The 18,987-nt window shown below is 35.4% G+C and overlaps 1 protein-coding gene across 6 annotated transcripts in view; it reads right to left on the bottom strand.

The window, feature by feature from the left end:
- The window catches only part of LOC131048135 (crossover junction endonuclease MUS81), a 37,859-nt gene extending 19,242 nt beyond the window's left edge, over positions 1 to 18,617 (bottom strand). The window contains exons 1-10 of one of the 6 annotated variants that reach the window (XM_059220161.1): positions 17,896 to 18,617; positions 16,838 to 16,916; positions 16,573 to 16,751; positions 16,319 to 16,444; positions 14,677 to 14,965; positions 13,454 to 13,544; positions 13,175 to 13,281; positions 12,821 to 12,984; positions 11,242 to 11,302; positions 3,839 to 3,997 (exon numbers count right to left, since the gene is read on the bottom strand). In XM_059220161.1, coding sequence (XP_059076144.1) covers positions 3,839 to 3,997; positions 11,242 to 11,302; positions 12,821 to 12,984; positions 13,175 to 13,281; positions 13,454 to 13,544; positions 14,677 to 14,965; positions 16,319 to 16,444; positions 16,573 to 16,730 — 1,155 coding nt within the window. In that variant the 5' untranslated portion in view covers positions 16,731 to 16,751; positions 16,838 to 16,916; positions 17,896 to 18,617. Of the gene's footprint in view, positions 1 to 3,838; positions 3,998 to 11,241; positions 11,303 to 12,820; positions 12,985 to 13,174; positions 13,282 to 13,453; positions 13,545 to 14,676; positions 14,966 to 16,318; positions 16,458 to 16,572; positions 16,752 to 16,837; positions 16,917 to 17,357; positions 17,379 to 17,895 lie in introns of those variants that run through there. The other 5 variants (XM_057982004.2, XM_057982005.2, XM_057982006.2 and 2 more) reach the window with 5 other exon arrangements.
- Between the last annotated feature and the right edge of the window lie 370 nt (positions 18,618 to 18,987).

Here is an 18,987-nt window from a genome sequence, read left to right as displayed (position 1 = left end):
TTGCATTTGAGACCAGAAAACTCAAGGAAGCACAAAAGAAACAATTCTCAATCTATGATAGGGAGATGCTTGTCAATATGCACACACTGACTAAGTTCAAGCAATACTGGATTGGTAGAACATTTGTGGTCAAAAAATATAACACCCTGAAGTACTTTCTTAGGCAAAAGGATCTAAAGAGTGACAACAAAAACGGGCGATTAACCTTCAAACATTTGATTTTGACATTGAGTTTGTTAAAGGAAAGAAAAATGTAGTTGTTGATACTTTGTTCAAAAAGACAACTTTCTAATCTGTGTCACAACACTTGGTCGATTGGAAGGCTCAAATTATATCAAAATATGTTAAGGATGAGTTTGCTACTAATGTCTTGGAAAATAAATTGTTAGACGACAGATTCATTGTGGCCCACAAACTCATTCTTTATAAGGATATAATTTATTTGGTGATCAATTAAAAAGTGAAAGAAAAACTTTTAAAAGCAGCCCATGATACTCCCTTAGCAAGGCACATTCAATATTTCAAAAGGTATAAGCAGACCAAAGAGAGATTCACGTGGAAGGGACTCAAAGATGGCATCCTTAGACGTGAGGAAATATGCAATTTGTCAACAAAATAAAACAGATAAAACATTCCCAGCAAGACTTTTGCAGCCTTTACCAATGCTTGAGCAAAAGCAAGTATCTCCATAGATTTAATAACAGACTTCCCAAATTCGAAGATAAAGACTACATATATATGGTGGCAGATAGACTGACGAAATATGCACACTTCTTTGTTATCTTTATAGATTTTAAGGCACCATAAGTTGTTGACTTGTTCTTCAAAGAAGTGTTTAAGCTTCATGGATTACCCAAAAGCACTATGAGTGGCCAGAGAGATAATTCTTGAGTTTGTTTTGTCAAGAACTATTTTAATTGGCAAGGAGCAAAATCACAGCCACCGCCAACTACTATGCCCAAACAGATGGGCAAACCGAGATTCTAAACAAGTGGGCGGAAGGCTATCTAAAAATTAGGTTGCAAGTCAATAGAGAGCATTGACAAAACGACCCCATTTGGGGGAGTAGTGTTATAATGCTACGTAACACATGTCCATCAAGATGACACCCTTCATGGCCTTGTAGGAGCATGACACCCAAAGTTTTAGTCATTATGTATTAGTTGACAATAGAGTTCCAAGAGCAAGCACCTTAATCAAACAAAGCCAAGACATTTTGAATTTACTCAAGGATAAACTCTAATAGGCACAAAACCAATAGAAGGTGTATACGGATGGCCATAGCAAGAGCATTTTATGTTGGAGACATAGTGTTTGTGCAGTTGCAGCTCTACAAACAATCTTCCTTGAAGAAAAGTGAAGCAGAAAAACTCAAACCTCATTGCTATAAACCCTATAAGATATTAAGGCAGATTGGCAAAATTGCATTTGAGTTGGAGCTGCCTAAAGAAAGTAGGATTCGCAACATTTTTCATGTGTCATGTCTTAAATGGGCACTTGGAATACACATTGTTCCATCAACTGAGTTGCCTCCATTGGATGAGGAAGGCAAACTAATTTGATTCTAGACTTGGTCATGCATTTTAAAAAAGGAAGCTGAGAGGTCAAGAAATCACCAAGTATCTAGTTCAATGGAAGGTCCTTCTTGTGGAAGATGCTATGTGGGAAGAATCATGGATTCTAGAACATCCTAATTTGAAATTGCTTGACGACAAGAAAATTCGAGCAGGGAGGAATTGTCATGTTCCCCATTTTTTGTTATAATGTTGTCGTGTTTCAAAATGCCTATTTCATAGTTCTTTGTCTTCTCTCACCCAAATTTTGTGTCCACCCTCTTCCTCTTCTTTTCCCTTGAGTCTTTCTGAGGCTTCCAAAATTCCTATGTGTTGGGGTGTGCAAATTCTTCCAAGTGTCCATTAGTCATTGGAGTTTTGGAGCTCCTCATTCCAACATGCTTTTCCACCTTAATCCAATTTCCCTTGAGTTGCTTTTGCACTAGACTATCAAACTTGCCTTTCTCATCATGCCTTTCCTTCCCTTTCTATCAAAGTGTCAAACTTGCCTTTATAATCGTGTCTTTCCTTCTCTTTTAGTTGAAGCGTTAGAGTTCCCCATTGCCAAGTACCCTTTTTGTATCAAATTTGTTGATAGCTTCTTTCATCTCATTGAAGTCGAACATCTCCTCATTTGCATGCCTTATAGGTATGAGCCCCTTGTAATCCTCGACCTTCAAAGTCTTAAACTCCCACCTTCATGCATTGTTCAACCCACATGTCACCTACATGTTAGAGCGCCTTATCGCATTGTCTATCACACCTACCGCCGATACGTTAGAGTGCCTCTAAGGCTTGGTTTTATGTCATGGCTTTTAAAAAGGGATTATTTTGTTGGAAACATTATTTTATATGGGGACGTGAATCGACATGTACTTCCCACAATAGAAGTTGCAAAAACGACCTTAGCCACCCTCAATGCGGCAGTTAGGATTTGAGTTGTGAGTCCTTGCACCACTCATTCTAAAGGTTGTTGCAAGTAATGAGAATCTCCTTCCATATCTCTCCAATAAAGTTTTGTGAATGAGGGCACAATTTTTGTATGCAATCCAAGGGAAAACAATGCTCGAAAGGCATGGACATCCACATCTACATACATCTCTTGTTTTTGTGGATCTTAATGCCGATTTTGAGCTTCCTACGACAGGTATTAAGAATTTGAAGCTTGAACAAACAGGCCATCTATGAAAAATATCTAAACAAAACTTAATTGGAATTTGTGTTCAATTATTCAAATTTGTGGACAAAAACCCCCTTGGCCGAAGACACAATATCACCTAGAATTTGTTAGTGAATGGTGTTCATCAATGCTTATGGTGAGGTTTTTGTCCAACTAAAGCACCATCACAAGCGAAACCCACTTGTTACACGCAGTTGCCCAATCGTGGGTGGGTCCTAGCTTGGGTACATGCCTAGGGAAAATCCGCACCACTGCAACATACTAGGTTTTCCTCCAACAATGTCATTTTGGCCCATTATTCAATTAATTTGAATGTTAGAAATATCAATCTTAGTATAATATTTTACAAGAAAGCAAAAACTATGTGACAAATATTAGAAAGCAATGCAATTAATGGTCACGCAATCATTACAATGCTCAAATCATTATATAAACCATACAAAAAGCAATAACCTCAAAATGCTACATTAGCCAGTAAATTGTTGTACTTAAAAACCACATGCAACTAGCTAGCCAAGGACAACTCTATCCAATGATGGCTTGTGCAAAAGACTTGAATAGAGGCAACAATAAACAAGGGTGTTGTAGGCTACACTATGACAAACAATTTATGGATTCACCAAAACTTGTAGTTTATTGCCAATTCAAAATCGAGTTTTTGGGCAAAGGAAAGGCACTAACATATATTTTTTTTGTTATATTACTAATTTGGGTCATTTTGAGTGACCTATTTGCATCAAGAAGGCACAGAAAGAACTCTAATTACATTGAAAGTTTTACTATAATACCCTTCAGAAACTGAAGGCAGTCCCTTGGGGTCCCAATATTTTGTATGTCAGAAAATATGGAAGAACCAAATCAGACATGGCAGGAATACAATTTCATACATAATTGGCAACCACGCTTAAAATTTAGAAAATTATCAAAAAAAAATTATTAATTTGCCCGGCTAGTCTTGAATCTTCCCTTGTCTAAAATTTAATATTGAAGTGCCATGTCCTGCTGACCACTGCAAACATGACTAAGCAGAATTGCTGTTGTCACATGTTATCAATGTACAGAGGACAAACTCTCAAATGAAGCAAAAAAAACCTTTAAGACATACCATAAGCCTCAGTTTTTGATCCTTATAGCGATTATCTTTTATTGAACTATTCAAATCATCTACTTTTTTTCTCTCAACTATGAAATCTAACACATATTCTTGTTCTGTGTGTTTATGTCGAGCTATCCAAGTTGCATCTCCAATTGGTAAGCGCCTTATCTGTAGAAAAAATAAATAGTTAGAACCTTAAGGATTATTATTCTAGGCCTCATAGGTATTTTCTATTTTGTTTATGCTCAACTTGCAAAACCACAAAAAATCAAAAGAAATGTTGTACACATCAATTCAACAAGACGTAAAAAGTTTTAAAACCCATATCCTTGACATAATGGAAATTTTCTCTCATAGAATAAAAGGTAATACATTATTCAGCTTGTATTTGCATAAAATTGTCGGAAGTTCATCATCAAATAATCTCATTCAACAACCCAGTATAATTCATAAAAAATGCTATGATTCCAAAACAATAATAATTAACATGGCAACAGCTTTCCCAGATTTTGAGGAAATCAAGGTGGAAGGGAACTCGAAGGTGACTTTACATGCAAAGATAATCTTAGTTACCCAGCTGGCGTTTTAACAATGCACTCAAAGAATCTCCACTGGTAGAGATTTTTTTTCCAAATCCATCAACTTCAGCCCCTATAAAATATATCTCTTTAGTTGAATTCTTAATATAATTCACTGATTAAACCCTGAATCTGAACAGGTGATGTCAGAAATTTAAAGCGATGATTGTTGCCACATCTAATAAACAAAATGTTATTCTCTTATAGTAAAAATCTGCATGTGTGATGGAAAGAAGAGTACTCCAGTAGGAGTGGGAGGTTAGCATCTCTTTTTGCAGTTTTAGATGAGGTCAACAGAAGGTATTGCGCAAATGAAACAACTCTAAAAGATGATATATGATTCCATGTAAAACCGTTTGATGTGGATTCCAATATAACAATCGCTATGATGGATTTTTATGTAAATTTTGGTTGCTTAAACATGCCATGTGAAAAAACGCTCAAATAATGTGTTGTTTCATGGAATGCAATCATGTCAATATTCCTTGGAGTTTATTAACAAAATACACTTGTTGAGTACGAAGCCAAATTCCATCCTTTTCTCAGTATCCTTGCTGTAGCCAACATTGAACACATTATGGGATCAAAATAATTGAGAGATTGGATATTTGAGAGATAATACTACAGTGACAGTCTTGTTCAACATTATGTTACCCATTCATTCTGCTGAACCCTGAATTTGGGTCCAGTTTGAGCAACATCCAAGTGTTGGCACAGATCCCCTGCAGGAATGTCTAGGGCTCTACCAAACAAACCTGGATTCATCCAGGTCCAATGAAGGGGAAACCAGGACAGATCTGGATCTGTTTTGCAAGATCCAACAGAACACAGGTAAACCCATCTAAAAAAGACAATTAATTTATTTTTTTGATTTATCTTTTATGAATTTGTTTTGCTACCTGATATAGGAGCATGAACCTATGCTGATACCTCTTCTGGTAAGAGCCAAAGATTGCGGGGTATCCATTCTACCAAAGTCACCCAAGGCATGATCCCAAACTCATCCCTTACATCATACCTCCAAGCATTTTTAACCTTGATGGATGGCATAATAAAGGAACATACCATCACCCTCACCAATTGTGCTCAGCCAATTGAGCTATGACCCTTTGGCATTTCTTTTTTTGACTTCAAGGTTCAGTAAAAAATATAAATATGTGAGCCCTTAGCCTAGAAGTGTCATCTTAACCATTTGAAACACTAAAACAGATTCTTTTTACATTGTTTTAAATGGAAAAGGAAAAAACCAAATGCATTTATTGAACTTGCATTCTTGCTTGCGATTACACAAATAGAGGTGAAGATTGATCATTGAAGTCTCCAAAGTGACTGGTTTCCTATTTTCTACACATGTGCAAGAGCCCATTCACTACCAGGGAAATTTTAGAAACATTTTTTTGGATTGGAGGTAAGTTTATTTGGTTTTTTTCTTCATTTTTTCTTTTACAGATGAATTCTCTTGATGTTTATGTTTTTCTCATTTGTTTGGAATGTGTTGTGTTAGGTCCCAAAACTGCAGGTCCTATATCCTAGAACTATTTTCCACCTTTGAGGCCAAGGGTTTATCTTCAATAAGGAAAATAGGGGTATATCAATAAATTCAAGATGGTTAAAAGTCAACCAGTGAGAGTGAGCAATCTCTCGAGCATTTTGAGCTCAACTTACACTCGGGAAGGCATTCCTAGAGGTATCCCTAAAAAAATTTTAACCATATAAAATGAAAAACTAATGGAATGAACAGCAGCTAGAACCAAATGCACTCTTGACCCCTATATTTGTCACTAGGTCAAAGTTAACTAGCTGCAATATACCTCTTTTATAGCTAATATGATACTTTGTACATGTATCTACGAATACTAACAGCAATACAATTCATTGAAATGGTTTGATTTAACATTTCATAGACATTTGCAAAGCATAAACATGCTATAAATTATTCACAGAAGATTTAACAGTTTTAGTTTACTTGAGATTTGTCCCTAATTTATATTATTAAACCATAAACAGCATGCATTAATCCTACTCTAGTACCTACTGCTAGTGGTAATTTTTTGTTGATTTTTAATGTATGTGGAGGTCAAAGTCTTCAAGCTAGTGCCCTATTGGGTCACAAATTTCTATTCAACCATTACAAACAAAAACAATAAATTAAAGTTGCAGTATGATGCATAATAATCACATTTACTTAATAATCTTCTCCAAACTAGTTAACATTCATCTACATCAAGAAAGATTATCACACATAACAATATGCAAAAATTTATACTGTTGCAACTGTAATCAAATCCCTATTCTAGTCAAAACCACCAACTGTGGTGAAAGAAAGTTTTACAAGAAAGAAAGCTTACTGCACCTTAGTACCTAAGAACTCTCCAAAACGCCAACCACTAGCCAAGTAGACATATGGTTACATACATCTGCTTCATTAGCTGCCTCTTTGCAACTTAAGAAACAGCTCTAATGGTGAATAAACCAGCAAATTTTGAAACCCTAGAATACTCTACACTTTGGTTCTGTGGAAACTTACAATGATCAACCTGGAAATAATGAAAGAAAATTCATATATAGCAGCAAGTAGGACATTCAAAAATTGTGAAGCTCAGCAGCAAATCCTACATTTTGAATGTACCTAATGCATTGATCGTACCCCATTCTAGGATTCAACAATAACAATTAAAAATGCATTAATAATTACTTCCAAGATATCAGATCTTCTATATTAGGTGGAAGTACCCAATTCAAGTTGAACCATTAATGAGGAACAAGAAATCATTAAGGTAGCTAAATGAATGCACCATAACCATGGCTACAAAAACCAGCCAACCAAGCATCAAAAATTTGTTTTTGCCATTACACATGGTGCCACCAAGGATGTAGGAAATACATTTTGACCAATAGGAGGGTTGCACAAATTAATAAAATGCCTGCAACCAAGAAACCTTAAGAAAATTCAAAATAAACAATTAACACAAGAACACACTAGTGAAAAAGACACGGAGCCAACAAGACCACAACTTCCATGGGCATTAAGTTGTAACATTCAAGTGATTACAGTAGATAAACCAGTCGACGTGAAATTAGAAAACTTACGACAACAATACGCAAAAGGCCAAAACACAAAGGGTTTAGGATTTAGAAAAGACAGCACGAAAATGCAATTGGAGACTCAATGAAAAATTTGGCATTGTACGATTGAGTACCAACATGTTGTTTTCCAAAAACAAATCCATATAGATTATACAATGACAGCCAATGTGTATGATGTGAAGTATACAAACTGACATAGTGAAGTGGAAACCCATTTGTGTGGTACTCCTAGAATGGATATCAAAACTTGCCAAAGAAAAAAGGTTGCACAAATTCCAACATCTAAAGTGGTGGAACTTATTAGAGTGTGTGTGCAAGCAAATGAAGCAATTGACCATAGAACAGGTCATCCTTTGGCGAGGAAAGGATCATTAGCAATGAGACTCCCTCCCTCCCCATCTACTATGGTTGAAAGTCACCAATTTTTTGCCACACATCAAACAGAGCCTGTGTCACATAAAAAAACAAAGGGATCATCTCAGAAGGCATTTTATAATGAACCCTAAGAGATTGTAGATCAACACAATACAAGATGCATCTATACAAATGGTTTGTCTTTCAATATTGTTCACTCGCCATTTTGGCAAGAAATGGTGAGTAAAATTAATCAAGCTCCAAAAGGATACATGGGCTCAGGTTGTGAAAATGTTTGCTGATGTATTGAAACACATTAGAGATTTGTTAGTTGAGACAAGGGTGTCCACCATTCCTAATGGATGGAAGAATTCCAAAAATCAGCCCTTGATCAATGTGAAATTTGAATGCAATGTCTCCTAAAGGAGCAATGATTTTGAAAGTTGTTGATCTTGATGCATATAATGGATTCACAGTTTATTGAAGACATCTTCACAACGACCATTGAAGAAGTGGAGAATAGTTACATTGCCCATGTCATTAAGGACAACAAAAAAATTCTAAATTGACTAGAACATTGTTTGAGGCATGTTATCCATGCATCTTTTGGACAACTTGTGTTATCCACTCATTCAACCTTACACTATAAAAGATGAATATCGAAATTGATTAGATCAAACAAGTATATGACTAATTGATACAGATGGTTGGATTAAACAAATATATACCTAACTAATCCAAATGTTCATCATCAAACACCACATGTTGCAAGGCATAATCAGATCATTCTCAAAATTAGAGCTACTAAAGTAAGTGAAACAATACAATTTTGTGTTTCACTTCAAAAAATGTGTTTTGAACTCAATATGTTTTCTTCTTTGAATTTATTTTTTATTTTTCAAACAAATTGCTGAGATCCAATTATCTCCAACACAATCATCTTGAGATGACTTGTGAAGGTTTGAGAGGCACTTTATAGCATGGTCATCAATCAATTCTAGCCTTTATAGAGGCAATCCATTAGTGAGAACTGTTTAAAATATCTTTTGAGTTTCACCAAGCCTATCTTGAGTATGATCTGTTATATTGACATGGATAAACCATACATGGGAAAGGTATATGAGAGTATCAACTCAATGATTAAAAATATGATCTTGGATGACACTTGTGTGGGATTGTAAGACAAGCATGCATAAGGTTTAAAAGAAGAAAACAATCACATATTGTTATAAAAATAGTTACATACTTGAACTCGGATGGTACTCGGCAAGCCCAAAATAATTGGCTTGGACAACAACTCAACTTAAAAAATAATTAATTTTTTTAAAAAAGCATATTCTTTTGCAAATTTCAATTACAAAATGATTCAAATGAATCTAAAAAACAATAAGAAAGTGTTTTCTATTACATTCAATTCTCCAATACATATGGATTACAAAATCACATCATCATGCGAAGCCAGATAGTGGATACAATAGCTAGCTGCTGGCTGATAACTACTATAAATTTATGATGATTGTCTTTGAAAATCATCATCATAAATTTCATATCTAAGAAAGTAAAAAATATAATAATTTGAAGTTGTGTTGGTATGTGAAGTCGGTTTTTTATCCAGCATTGATTAATACTTTTGGCAATTTTTAGCCATTCAACATGTTTGGCAATTTTTGAAAATTTGTCATGTTTCTTTTTACAAATTTAAATGTTTGGGAAAAAAAGAAAAAAAAATCCTGCATCACAAATTTTCACCACTGACTCTCTGAGTTTTGGCAAGTACTCACCAAAAAACCCAGCGAATTTTCGCCAAAAACTGTCCTTGCAGGCTCGTGAATTAAAACTGCAAATACTTGCATGGTAAAAAAACCCATGAGTACTCGCAAGGTTTGTCAACTATGGTCATGGATATAGACCATAGCTTTTTCTCATTTCATTACCCACTATTATTTTCAAAATAAATCATTAACAAACGCCTTCATTACTATGCATGCTATGCACTTGCAGTTACTATGCATATATGGGCATCGTCACTACCAAAGTTCTTGAACATCAAAACATATCTCCAAGCATTGAGCCTTTGGTCCTAAAGTCATTTCTCAACCAATGCTTCTAAAAATATTTTAATCTTTAACAAGAATCTTCTATCAAAGGTGTTTGGTAGTCAAAGTCAAAATATATTTAAAAAGTTGTTGAGGAAACCCAGTTGACATATAAGGTGTTAGTTTTTAATTAGGGTGAAGAGCGGATTCCAATTGCCTAAGGCAACATTGGAAGACGCCCTTTAGGGCTGGGCCCTTTATCCTCACACGCCACCCTCTAGGGCGGCCCTTTCTCATGCCATCCTCCAATAGGGCTGGGCCCCCTTCTCACACGCCACCCTCCAAATAGGGCAGACCCTATACCTCACGCCACTTGATGTGGCTTTCATGAAACGTGTTAAGGAAATAATTAATAAATAAATTATAATTATGCTAGCCGACTTAGAGGTTTACCATCAAGAGGAAGATATATATGTGGGTGCTTCAAGATGAAGTAGAGTAATTCATATCTCATACAATGCGATCTGCTCTGCTCCTAAATGTGATCTGCCCTCCTACACTTGGCGAATCTGCTCCTTGGTGAACTGCAAGAACATTTAGTTATATGCTGCTTCAGCCTGTTGAAGTTATCTTCTGCTGATTGGTGTCTTGGTCATCTACAGCTAGGGCATCATTCTACATCACCTTGGCAACTTGCTGTTTAGACAGCAATCAGAGATAAGTGTTGTAATCAGAACATTGTGTTTAAATCATAATCAGATCTGAGGATCTTTCTTGCTGGGTTTTTCCTCCTAGGAGGTTTTCCCAGGGTACTTGTGTGTTGTGTGTTCATTCTGTTCATTTCTCTACTTTTGCTTAATTCTGGAAATTCCTAACACTAACAGCAATTAATATTAATCTGGAAATTAAGATAAATTTCTATTTTCTAAGTATTGTATTAATCTAAAAGACTAAAATCAACATAAGGAAGTTATCAACCTTAGCTTTGTTATACACAAGTTTTATAGGAACGAAAAACTATACCAGTGTTAATTCCATTGAGGAAATAAGAAAATTCTTAAAGACTTAATAGTTAGTACAGAAAAGGAATAACAAGTAATATTACTTCAAGCTATGATAGTTGCAGAGTAAACTTGTGGTAAGATGCACAGATAAAGCCATGCACTGGCTTGAAATAATCAAATCAAATATACAACAGCAATGTCCAATTTCATTGTTAAGTTTTTAATAAGGCTGTCTGCAACTATCATGCTCTCAACATATATTATTATATATATTGGCTTCAAAAATACTTTGAAATGTAATAAATATAAAACCTCTCAGGATAATCGTGCATACCAATATTTCTAGACCTTACCTCAACCTGGATTTTGAATTGTGATATCAAGCGGTCAGCAACTTTCTGTCTACTGTGAGCCCTACACAAAAACACAAAATAAAGTCAATAGCACATCAGATTTTCATCTTAAAGAAATGATAATACTAAAAATTTAATATGACACAGTAGGGTAAGCCTTATAAAGTAAACAACAAAACAATCATGGGAATGCGAAAGCAAGTTTTCAAAGTGAAGCTTAAGGATTTATGTCAAAATGATCCACTGAAATGCCCGTAGCTATTTGGTAGACTCTCATGCTATAGTTCCATCTTAGTATGTTTTACTTGAGAGCTTGACAAAAGCAAATAATCCGATTTCACAAAAAGTTACTTGTTTCTATTGCTACCACCTGCTGTACATTTGATATTGGATCAATAAACGGATATATTAGATTATCTTGACAAATAAAATAACAATAGCTTCAATAGAGCTCAACAAAATGTACATCTTTTGTTGGAACTTAGAAAACAGGAACAACATCAAAGGTGGATGATAACAATAGAGATTTTGCATCATTTTATAAAATACCACAACAAACAAAGATACATGTAATGTACAAGAATATTCAATCAAGCCACAATCACAAATTCAAAAGCCATTTACTATAACTTTAGAGTCTTATATAATAGTCAAGCAAAGATATTCGCCATTTTGATGTGCACCTCACCCATTTAAGTTGACCCAAAAAAAATTGCATTGGTGAGTAATGAATTTCCAGAGCTAAGTTCCCAGTTCTAAACCCGATCTTGGTTTGGGTTAGCAGATTCAATTTGTGGATATATATATATACATACATACATATATATACATATACATATGTGTGTGTGTGTGTGTCTGTATATGTGTGTGTGTGTGTGTGTGTGTGTGTGTGTGTGTATGTATATATGTGTATATATATATGTATATGTATAGTTTGGTGGGGGTTAAGGGGCATCAACCCTAGCAAGGTCAAGGAGCAACACCCCTCGTGGGGATCTATGCTTCCTTGGGACAAGCCCACATTCACATTTTGACACCCCACTAGAGCCAATATATATATGTACATGTACATATATATGTATGTGTGTGTGTGTATCATATGAGTTTGGTGGGGGTTAAGGGGCATCAACCCTAGCAAGGTCAAGGAGCAACGCCCCTCGTGGGGATCTATGCTTGCTTGGTACAAGCCCACATTCATATTTTGACACCCCATTAGGGCCAAAAACTGCACTAAATCAAGATCTCGATCCAGTACAAATCAAAGCCCGATCCAAGGTTAAAATCAATAGATCTGGTAACATTTTTCCAAAGTAAAGAAAATAGTATGTGATAGATCCATAACCAGTCCATGCATATTTAATTGGAAAACTTTGACATACAATAATGGGTCATCACACTAGGACATAAATTGGGAATAAGATAGCCAGATCCAGAAACATAAATATTCACCAAAAAAGGTAGTACACATACAAAACTCTCCACTTACTGGAGCACAAGAAAGTTCATCTACAAAATTTACAAAGATACAAAACAGCAAGATTGCAAACATCACTGATATTTTTTACAATGAATTACTGACCCCCAACTATCACGTCCAAACTGCTCACGGTCATCCAAGATGAGAACTACATCATACAAGTCAGAAAATCTGTCACCATTTTCCAGGGGGGGCGTCGCTAAGACATTTGTGTTAACTCTATCAGGATTTGGATCTGAATTTTTTTGGTGGTGATGGCTTAAACTCTGCACAAAAACAGTATAGAAACCAAATATCAGTGCAAGAATTCAAGAGCTTACAGTAAGAAACAAATATTAATACAGACCATAAAAATGGTCCTTGAGTATTATGGTGAAAATCCACAAAAGGAAAATCTAAAACAAGGAGAACAAGTTGCAAAGCATACAATGAAAGTCATGAAGTGATGTAGCTTACAGAAAATGTAAAAGCTCTTAAAGTTGAAGCAAATAACTCGGTATCATGACTCAAATTTGAAGTTTTTGTAGGTTCTGTCTGTAAACTTTTCCTTAAATCATCTTCCCCTGATAACAAGTAGAGGCATCATGATAAGCCTATCAATACAGACTAAAAGAGCAAAACAGTAGACTAGATATCACATTAATTAAGAATTCAAAGCATAACATATGATATCCCATCAATTATTGGCAGTGTGTAATCTTTCAATTCTGAAATACTATAACTTGTTCAATTTACCTAAATCTGCTGTGTTATTAGGTACTGAACAAGGATGAGGCTCCTTTCTGAAACATTGCTTTAATTGTAGAGATGAAGTTTCAGCTTGTTCCTACAATAAACAATTTGATAATTCAATAAAAAAGTGCTACTAGCTCCTTATTGCCACAAATATAAATGACTCTCCTAGAAGCCACACGAGCTTCATTTTTATTGAATCCTATAAATTTAAAGTTTGTGATTATGACAAGAATAATCCAGAGTTGCCGGAAACTCCTTTGTCCCTCCCTGGGAATGCGTATCCCCGTATCCGTTCCCATTTCTGAAATGGATACATATCCAATACAGCCCAGATACACATCAAATATTGTACCCACGCATGCCCAAAAATCCTTGATTTCCAACCATGCTAGATACTAATGTGATTTGATTTTTTTTTAAATTTGACATTTCCTAAATTTAATTTTTTAAAAAATGATTCATGCATTTTTTGGGTTATCTTCCAATGCAACTCTACTATTTTTGCATATTGTAAAATGTCAAATCAACTTATCATTATTTATGTAGCAATTATGTGTCTATATTGCTTTTGAAGTAATGAAAATCTCCTCAGATAACTTAGAAAATTGTGTTAAATATATGCGTATGTGTTTTTTATGAATGACTTATCCAGCCCTATCCATATTGGGAGTCTTAAAAAATAGCCATATCCATACCCGATACCGTATCCATGTCCATGCAACTTTGGAATAATCAATACATTTAATAAATCAAGGAAAACATGCACCATGCACACACACCCACCCACACACATATTGTTTGTAATTATGTGTGAGACATTTTTCACATGAAGGTACACATGCACCCCCACACACACAAAATGGATACATGTATATAATTATCTGTGAGAGGGATATTTCAGCTGCATGCACACACACCCATGCCCAGACACACACACAATGTAATTATGTGTGTAAGAGAGAGATTTTTCAGTCCTGACCTGCCTAGGAGTAGACTGGGTTCAATTTCATATCCCTTGGTTTTTGATCCTGTGACCATGGTCAGGAATAGACCAGGCCTTTGCAATCCACCTACAAGTTATATATATTATAATTTTTCATATTGTATATCCCTAAGGTTTCTACTGCAAGATCAAGTTTTGGAGTAAAGTAGGCCTTGGCAATCCACCAGCACCCAAGATTAAAATTCCTTATGCTACATAACAAGACAAGCAGAATACTTACCTTATCAACGAATTCAGTTGCTAAGGAAGGCCGGCTCCTGATCTCCCGTGAAGTGGATGCCTTCATCTTTGCATGGCATGCATTATTTCCTGGCTTTGTAGCTCCTACTATTATATTATCTTCTTCCCTGTGCTTGGACAATGATGATGTTCCATTACAAACACCCTTTACACTAGACACGACTTCTGTAATCTGCTGACTGCACATTTGAGGAGCTCCATCGTTGAGTAAACCTGATCGTTCCAGGCACTCCTTTCCTGTTATTTTTCCTTCTTCTGTAAGCATGTACCTACACAAGCAACATACATTTAATCACTTTACTTTTTTCTGATTTTCATAAGACCCTTTCCAGAAAACACATACAGAATACATTTTTATTAATGGTTCTTTAGTGCCAATCCCTTAATGAAGGTACACAAAGAAAACCCATCACCAGAAAACAAAGACCAGTTGTCCAAGAGCAGCTGCTTAACGCCAATTTTATATTCATTGACTTGTATCTTACAAATGTGACACTAAACTGTCTAAAATAATACATACTATACACTAAACTGAAAATTCCAAAACTGCTAGGGTGTCTGTGTGTGTGTGCGTGCACATAGAGATATGCCATATTCCAAATCAGGCACTACAAGGGTGAAAGTGCATGTGACGTGCACATGCCAGAACTTTGCAACTTTGAATTTACATTGCTCCACACTAAACTCCTGGGATCAAGAATCAAAGGAAATGATAAAGACAAATATATCATGATTCCTGAGAGAAAGGATCCCAAAATATAGGGTCAAATAGATATATACACGTGAATACAGAATTTTTAGGACTTAGTAAACTAAGCAAAAAAATTGCGACAAAAACATCCCCTAAATTGCACAACATCCAAGAATCAGAACCAGTGTATCCAGGCCAAAATCAAAGTCATCCTTGCTCACTGCATTCTCTAGGTCTTGGTCATGATACTCTTCAAGCACTCATTTCTCAAGTGCTGGCAAATTTAATAATTTGTAAGTCACATAATTAGAAGCAACTAAAGAAAGACATCTAGCTTCATTTTCTAGTATAGTCATTTGGCACAATCAGTTAAGTCGGTCCCTCTTTTACAGGATGTTCAGAGCACCTCTACAGTCTATTATATAGATAACAAATGTGGTAGGCCACTGTGAATTTACACCAAGTTCTCAGAGATTAATACAAATGCCAATATGGAGTCATGTCTCAAAATTGTATCTTGATCCTTACTGAGAAAAATCAAAAACTAATTTAAACAGCTCATGAGCCATTCAAAACACAAAAAATATAACATTCTACATCATCTTTTGAATCGGCCAGTTTGTTGACTGCTTTCCTAGTTCTTAGCATGCGAACTTTAATGGCTGTAACAACACAAAATAATTTCTTTGTCCATAGTGCCTTTCAAGCTGGTTTATATGGTTTTGTTTAGTTTTCCTTCTCCTAGACTTCATACCTGAGTCTAACACCACAGACAATAATGTTCCTGACATATAACTGCTAACACACTTACATAGAAAACTATGCATCAAATTAAATGATCATCAAACATAAATTTGCAAGAACTTGGGGAAATGAGGAAAATGTACTAAGCCAACATTAAGCATCTGACTTGCCAAATTCAGTTACTTACTTTGCTGGACAACTTGACTTCACAACTAGTCCTTTTGCTATCAATGTCTTCATCGAGCTCCACCCAGAATACCATTCTTTGGGCTGGTTCCCAAATCGTCCAGGATTTGCACTGCTCTTCGATGGCCTGGTGGCAGATGCTGAACATTAAGATTAAAATGAATAAATATCAACATCCCCTTCTCTGTTAATACTACAAGATAGATACATGAAACTTAAGAAACAATATCAATGAGTGAAGGTTAACAAAGTCACCCAATAGCCAATTTTGAAAGCCCGCTAGCTTCGGCTGCATCAATAAGTTCCTGCTTCAACATATACTCCTTTTCATTTTGAGTTCCCCTGTTGACCATGCAAAAACTCATACCCCATAATAAGCTAATTAAGATTTTGTACTGCCAATCTCTTCCCATACTACTTTTCAAGACACATCTCTGCATTGGCATAGGAAAAGTAATTTTAAACATTAAACTGTTCCAGATCAATCTAGTTACAATATGTTGAGCTGACTGCATCTCACCTGTACAGAGCAATCAAAATTGCATATGGTGCAGAACTCTTTTGAGGTAGATATCGACCCGTACCCCTGCTCTTTTTGGCTGCAGATAAAGCATTGTAAGAGTTAGAACTCTTGCAAAAAGGTCATGCTTTAAAAACTGCTACCTGAATTCCAAACTGTTAGTTGTGTATGAATAAAATTACTTGTCCTTTTCACAACCCCTGAGAAAATCCAAGTGGTTAGTATTAGTGACTGCTCCGTATCTCCAATCTTCATTGAGTGAACTTGTAGATTCTATATTTAAAATTGCTTCAAATTCTTTTATATATAAACTTAAAGTAAATTCAAAAGATTTGTACTGTTTTTGTGTAGAGCACTTTAGAATTGGAAATTTGAAAAAGTTTTAAATGTAAACAAGCAAATTCTATCAATATCAGCTGCTCCAAAGAATCAATTACTAGGTCACATCGACTAACTTCTGTCATCCCTTTAATTCTTAAGCATTATTTTTGAGCTATTTTAAATTCCACGTCTCCAACACCTTTACGTTCTTGCCATGCAGAGCTCATCATCCACCTCAGCATCCAAATGATGGAATTCAATAACTGTCCAAGAAAAAGGAGATTCTCATGGATTTTTTGTCTTCTTTCAAACTTTTATGTTGAAGAAATAAGCAGATTTTAAAATAAGGACAGATCATGCGAAAGTATTTGTAATTGCTCTAAACTGATTGCTACAACTCAGAAGTAATTATGTCAAACAGTTGTCATACAACTACCCTGTTCTGATTTGAATGTTAAGTTGATACCTGGTGTGTTTTGTTTTTTTAACATGATAAAATCTTTAATAACTTTCCAGACATAACTAAATATCTGCTACAATTTAACACAGAATGAATTTTCTAATATAAAGTTTTTTGACATTCAGATAACCCAAGTTACATGTTCCTTCCAGATATTATTTCCTCTGGTCACTACACAATATACGTGAAAATACAAGAGTTTTCAGATTGAAGTGGAACAACTAGTAGTGAAGCGAATACAGAGAACATGGGATTTCTTGTGACTGAGTCGGCTTGCCTTGACTGCTCTCCATGTAAGTCACCACTGCGAACACCCTTCTTGTAACACGCACGACAGCTTCTCAAATGGTCACGCAATGCACTAACTATCAATTCCAACGCCTAAACAATTCCCTCTCATGTCTCCATATTGCAGCGATATTATGGTAAATGTACAGTCAGATGGAATGAATCCGTTCAGCATTAGAGCCTCACGCTGTGCCTGGGGGTTGCGATAGCCTGAACTTTCTTTTTTCTCCACTACGTGCTGCTGTTATGTGTGAAGGTCTCAAATTTTCTGTATATGCTGCAATGCCTAAGGCGCAGTCTCCAGCAGCAACACCTCACGTTTTCTGCAGTGATGCTCATTCATTGTCGAACTGGAAGAGTTGACAGCAAACCAAGTATAACACGCTGGCTCAATAATGAAAATGATTCCCACAAGTTGTTAGGCATTGCAATGTCTCCCTCTCAAAATCGTGCTGCCTGACAGCGCTATGTATTAACAAATCTTTAGCTACAAACCCTGCGATTCTTCTCTCCAGCTGATCATATATTGACCTATTTCATACTCATTCAATGCTCAATTTTGTATTTATGGCGTAGAGAATGCTGCCTTCACGGTGATTCAAGGGGATTCGTCCTTCAAAAGCCAAGAAGAATTTCCAAAACACAATTATCAAGAAACATGTTCTAATCTGCATATAATGCTTTCATTATAATTCTCATTTCCTGACTTCCATTTTAAAATATCACTTCTCGTGAATAAAGTGAACCTTTTAAAATAAAATGATTTTATATATAAATGGACTTTAATTTAATAGTCTCTTTTTTTTCGAAAATGATTCTTTCAATAATATAATAATATTTTGACAATTAAGGTCATTGTTTTATGCGTTCAAAATTTAAATTTTTTTGCTCTGATTTCAATGAGCTATAACATTAAGGTTGGAATTAAATATTTTAATTAAATTTAAGCAACCTTAGTAAAATAATTAAAATAACTCATTAATGCACCAAATTTGCGAAAACTTGTCAGAATACATCAGAATCAAGTTCCGATCACACCGAAGTGATCCTGATGACAAATAATAGAAAACGAGGTCAATTG

Source organism: Cryptomeria japonica, chromosome 1 (assembly GCF_030272615.1).
Source record: "Cryptomeria japonica chromosome 1, Sugi_1.0, whole genome shotgun sequence".
NCBI lineage: Eukaryota > Viridiplantae > Streptophyta > Pinopsida > Cupressales > Cupressaceae > Cryptomeria > Cryptomeria japonica.
Note: the sequence above shows the minus strand (reverse complement) of the source record. Positions and strands in the feature narration are given on the sequence as shown.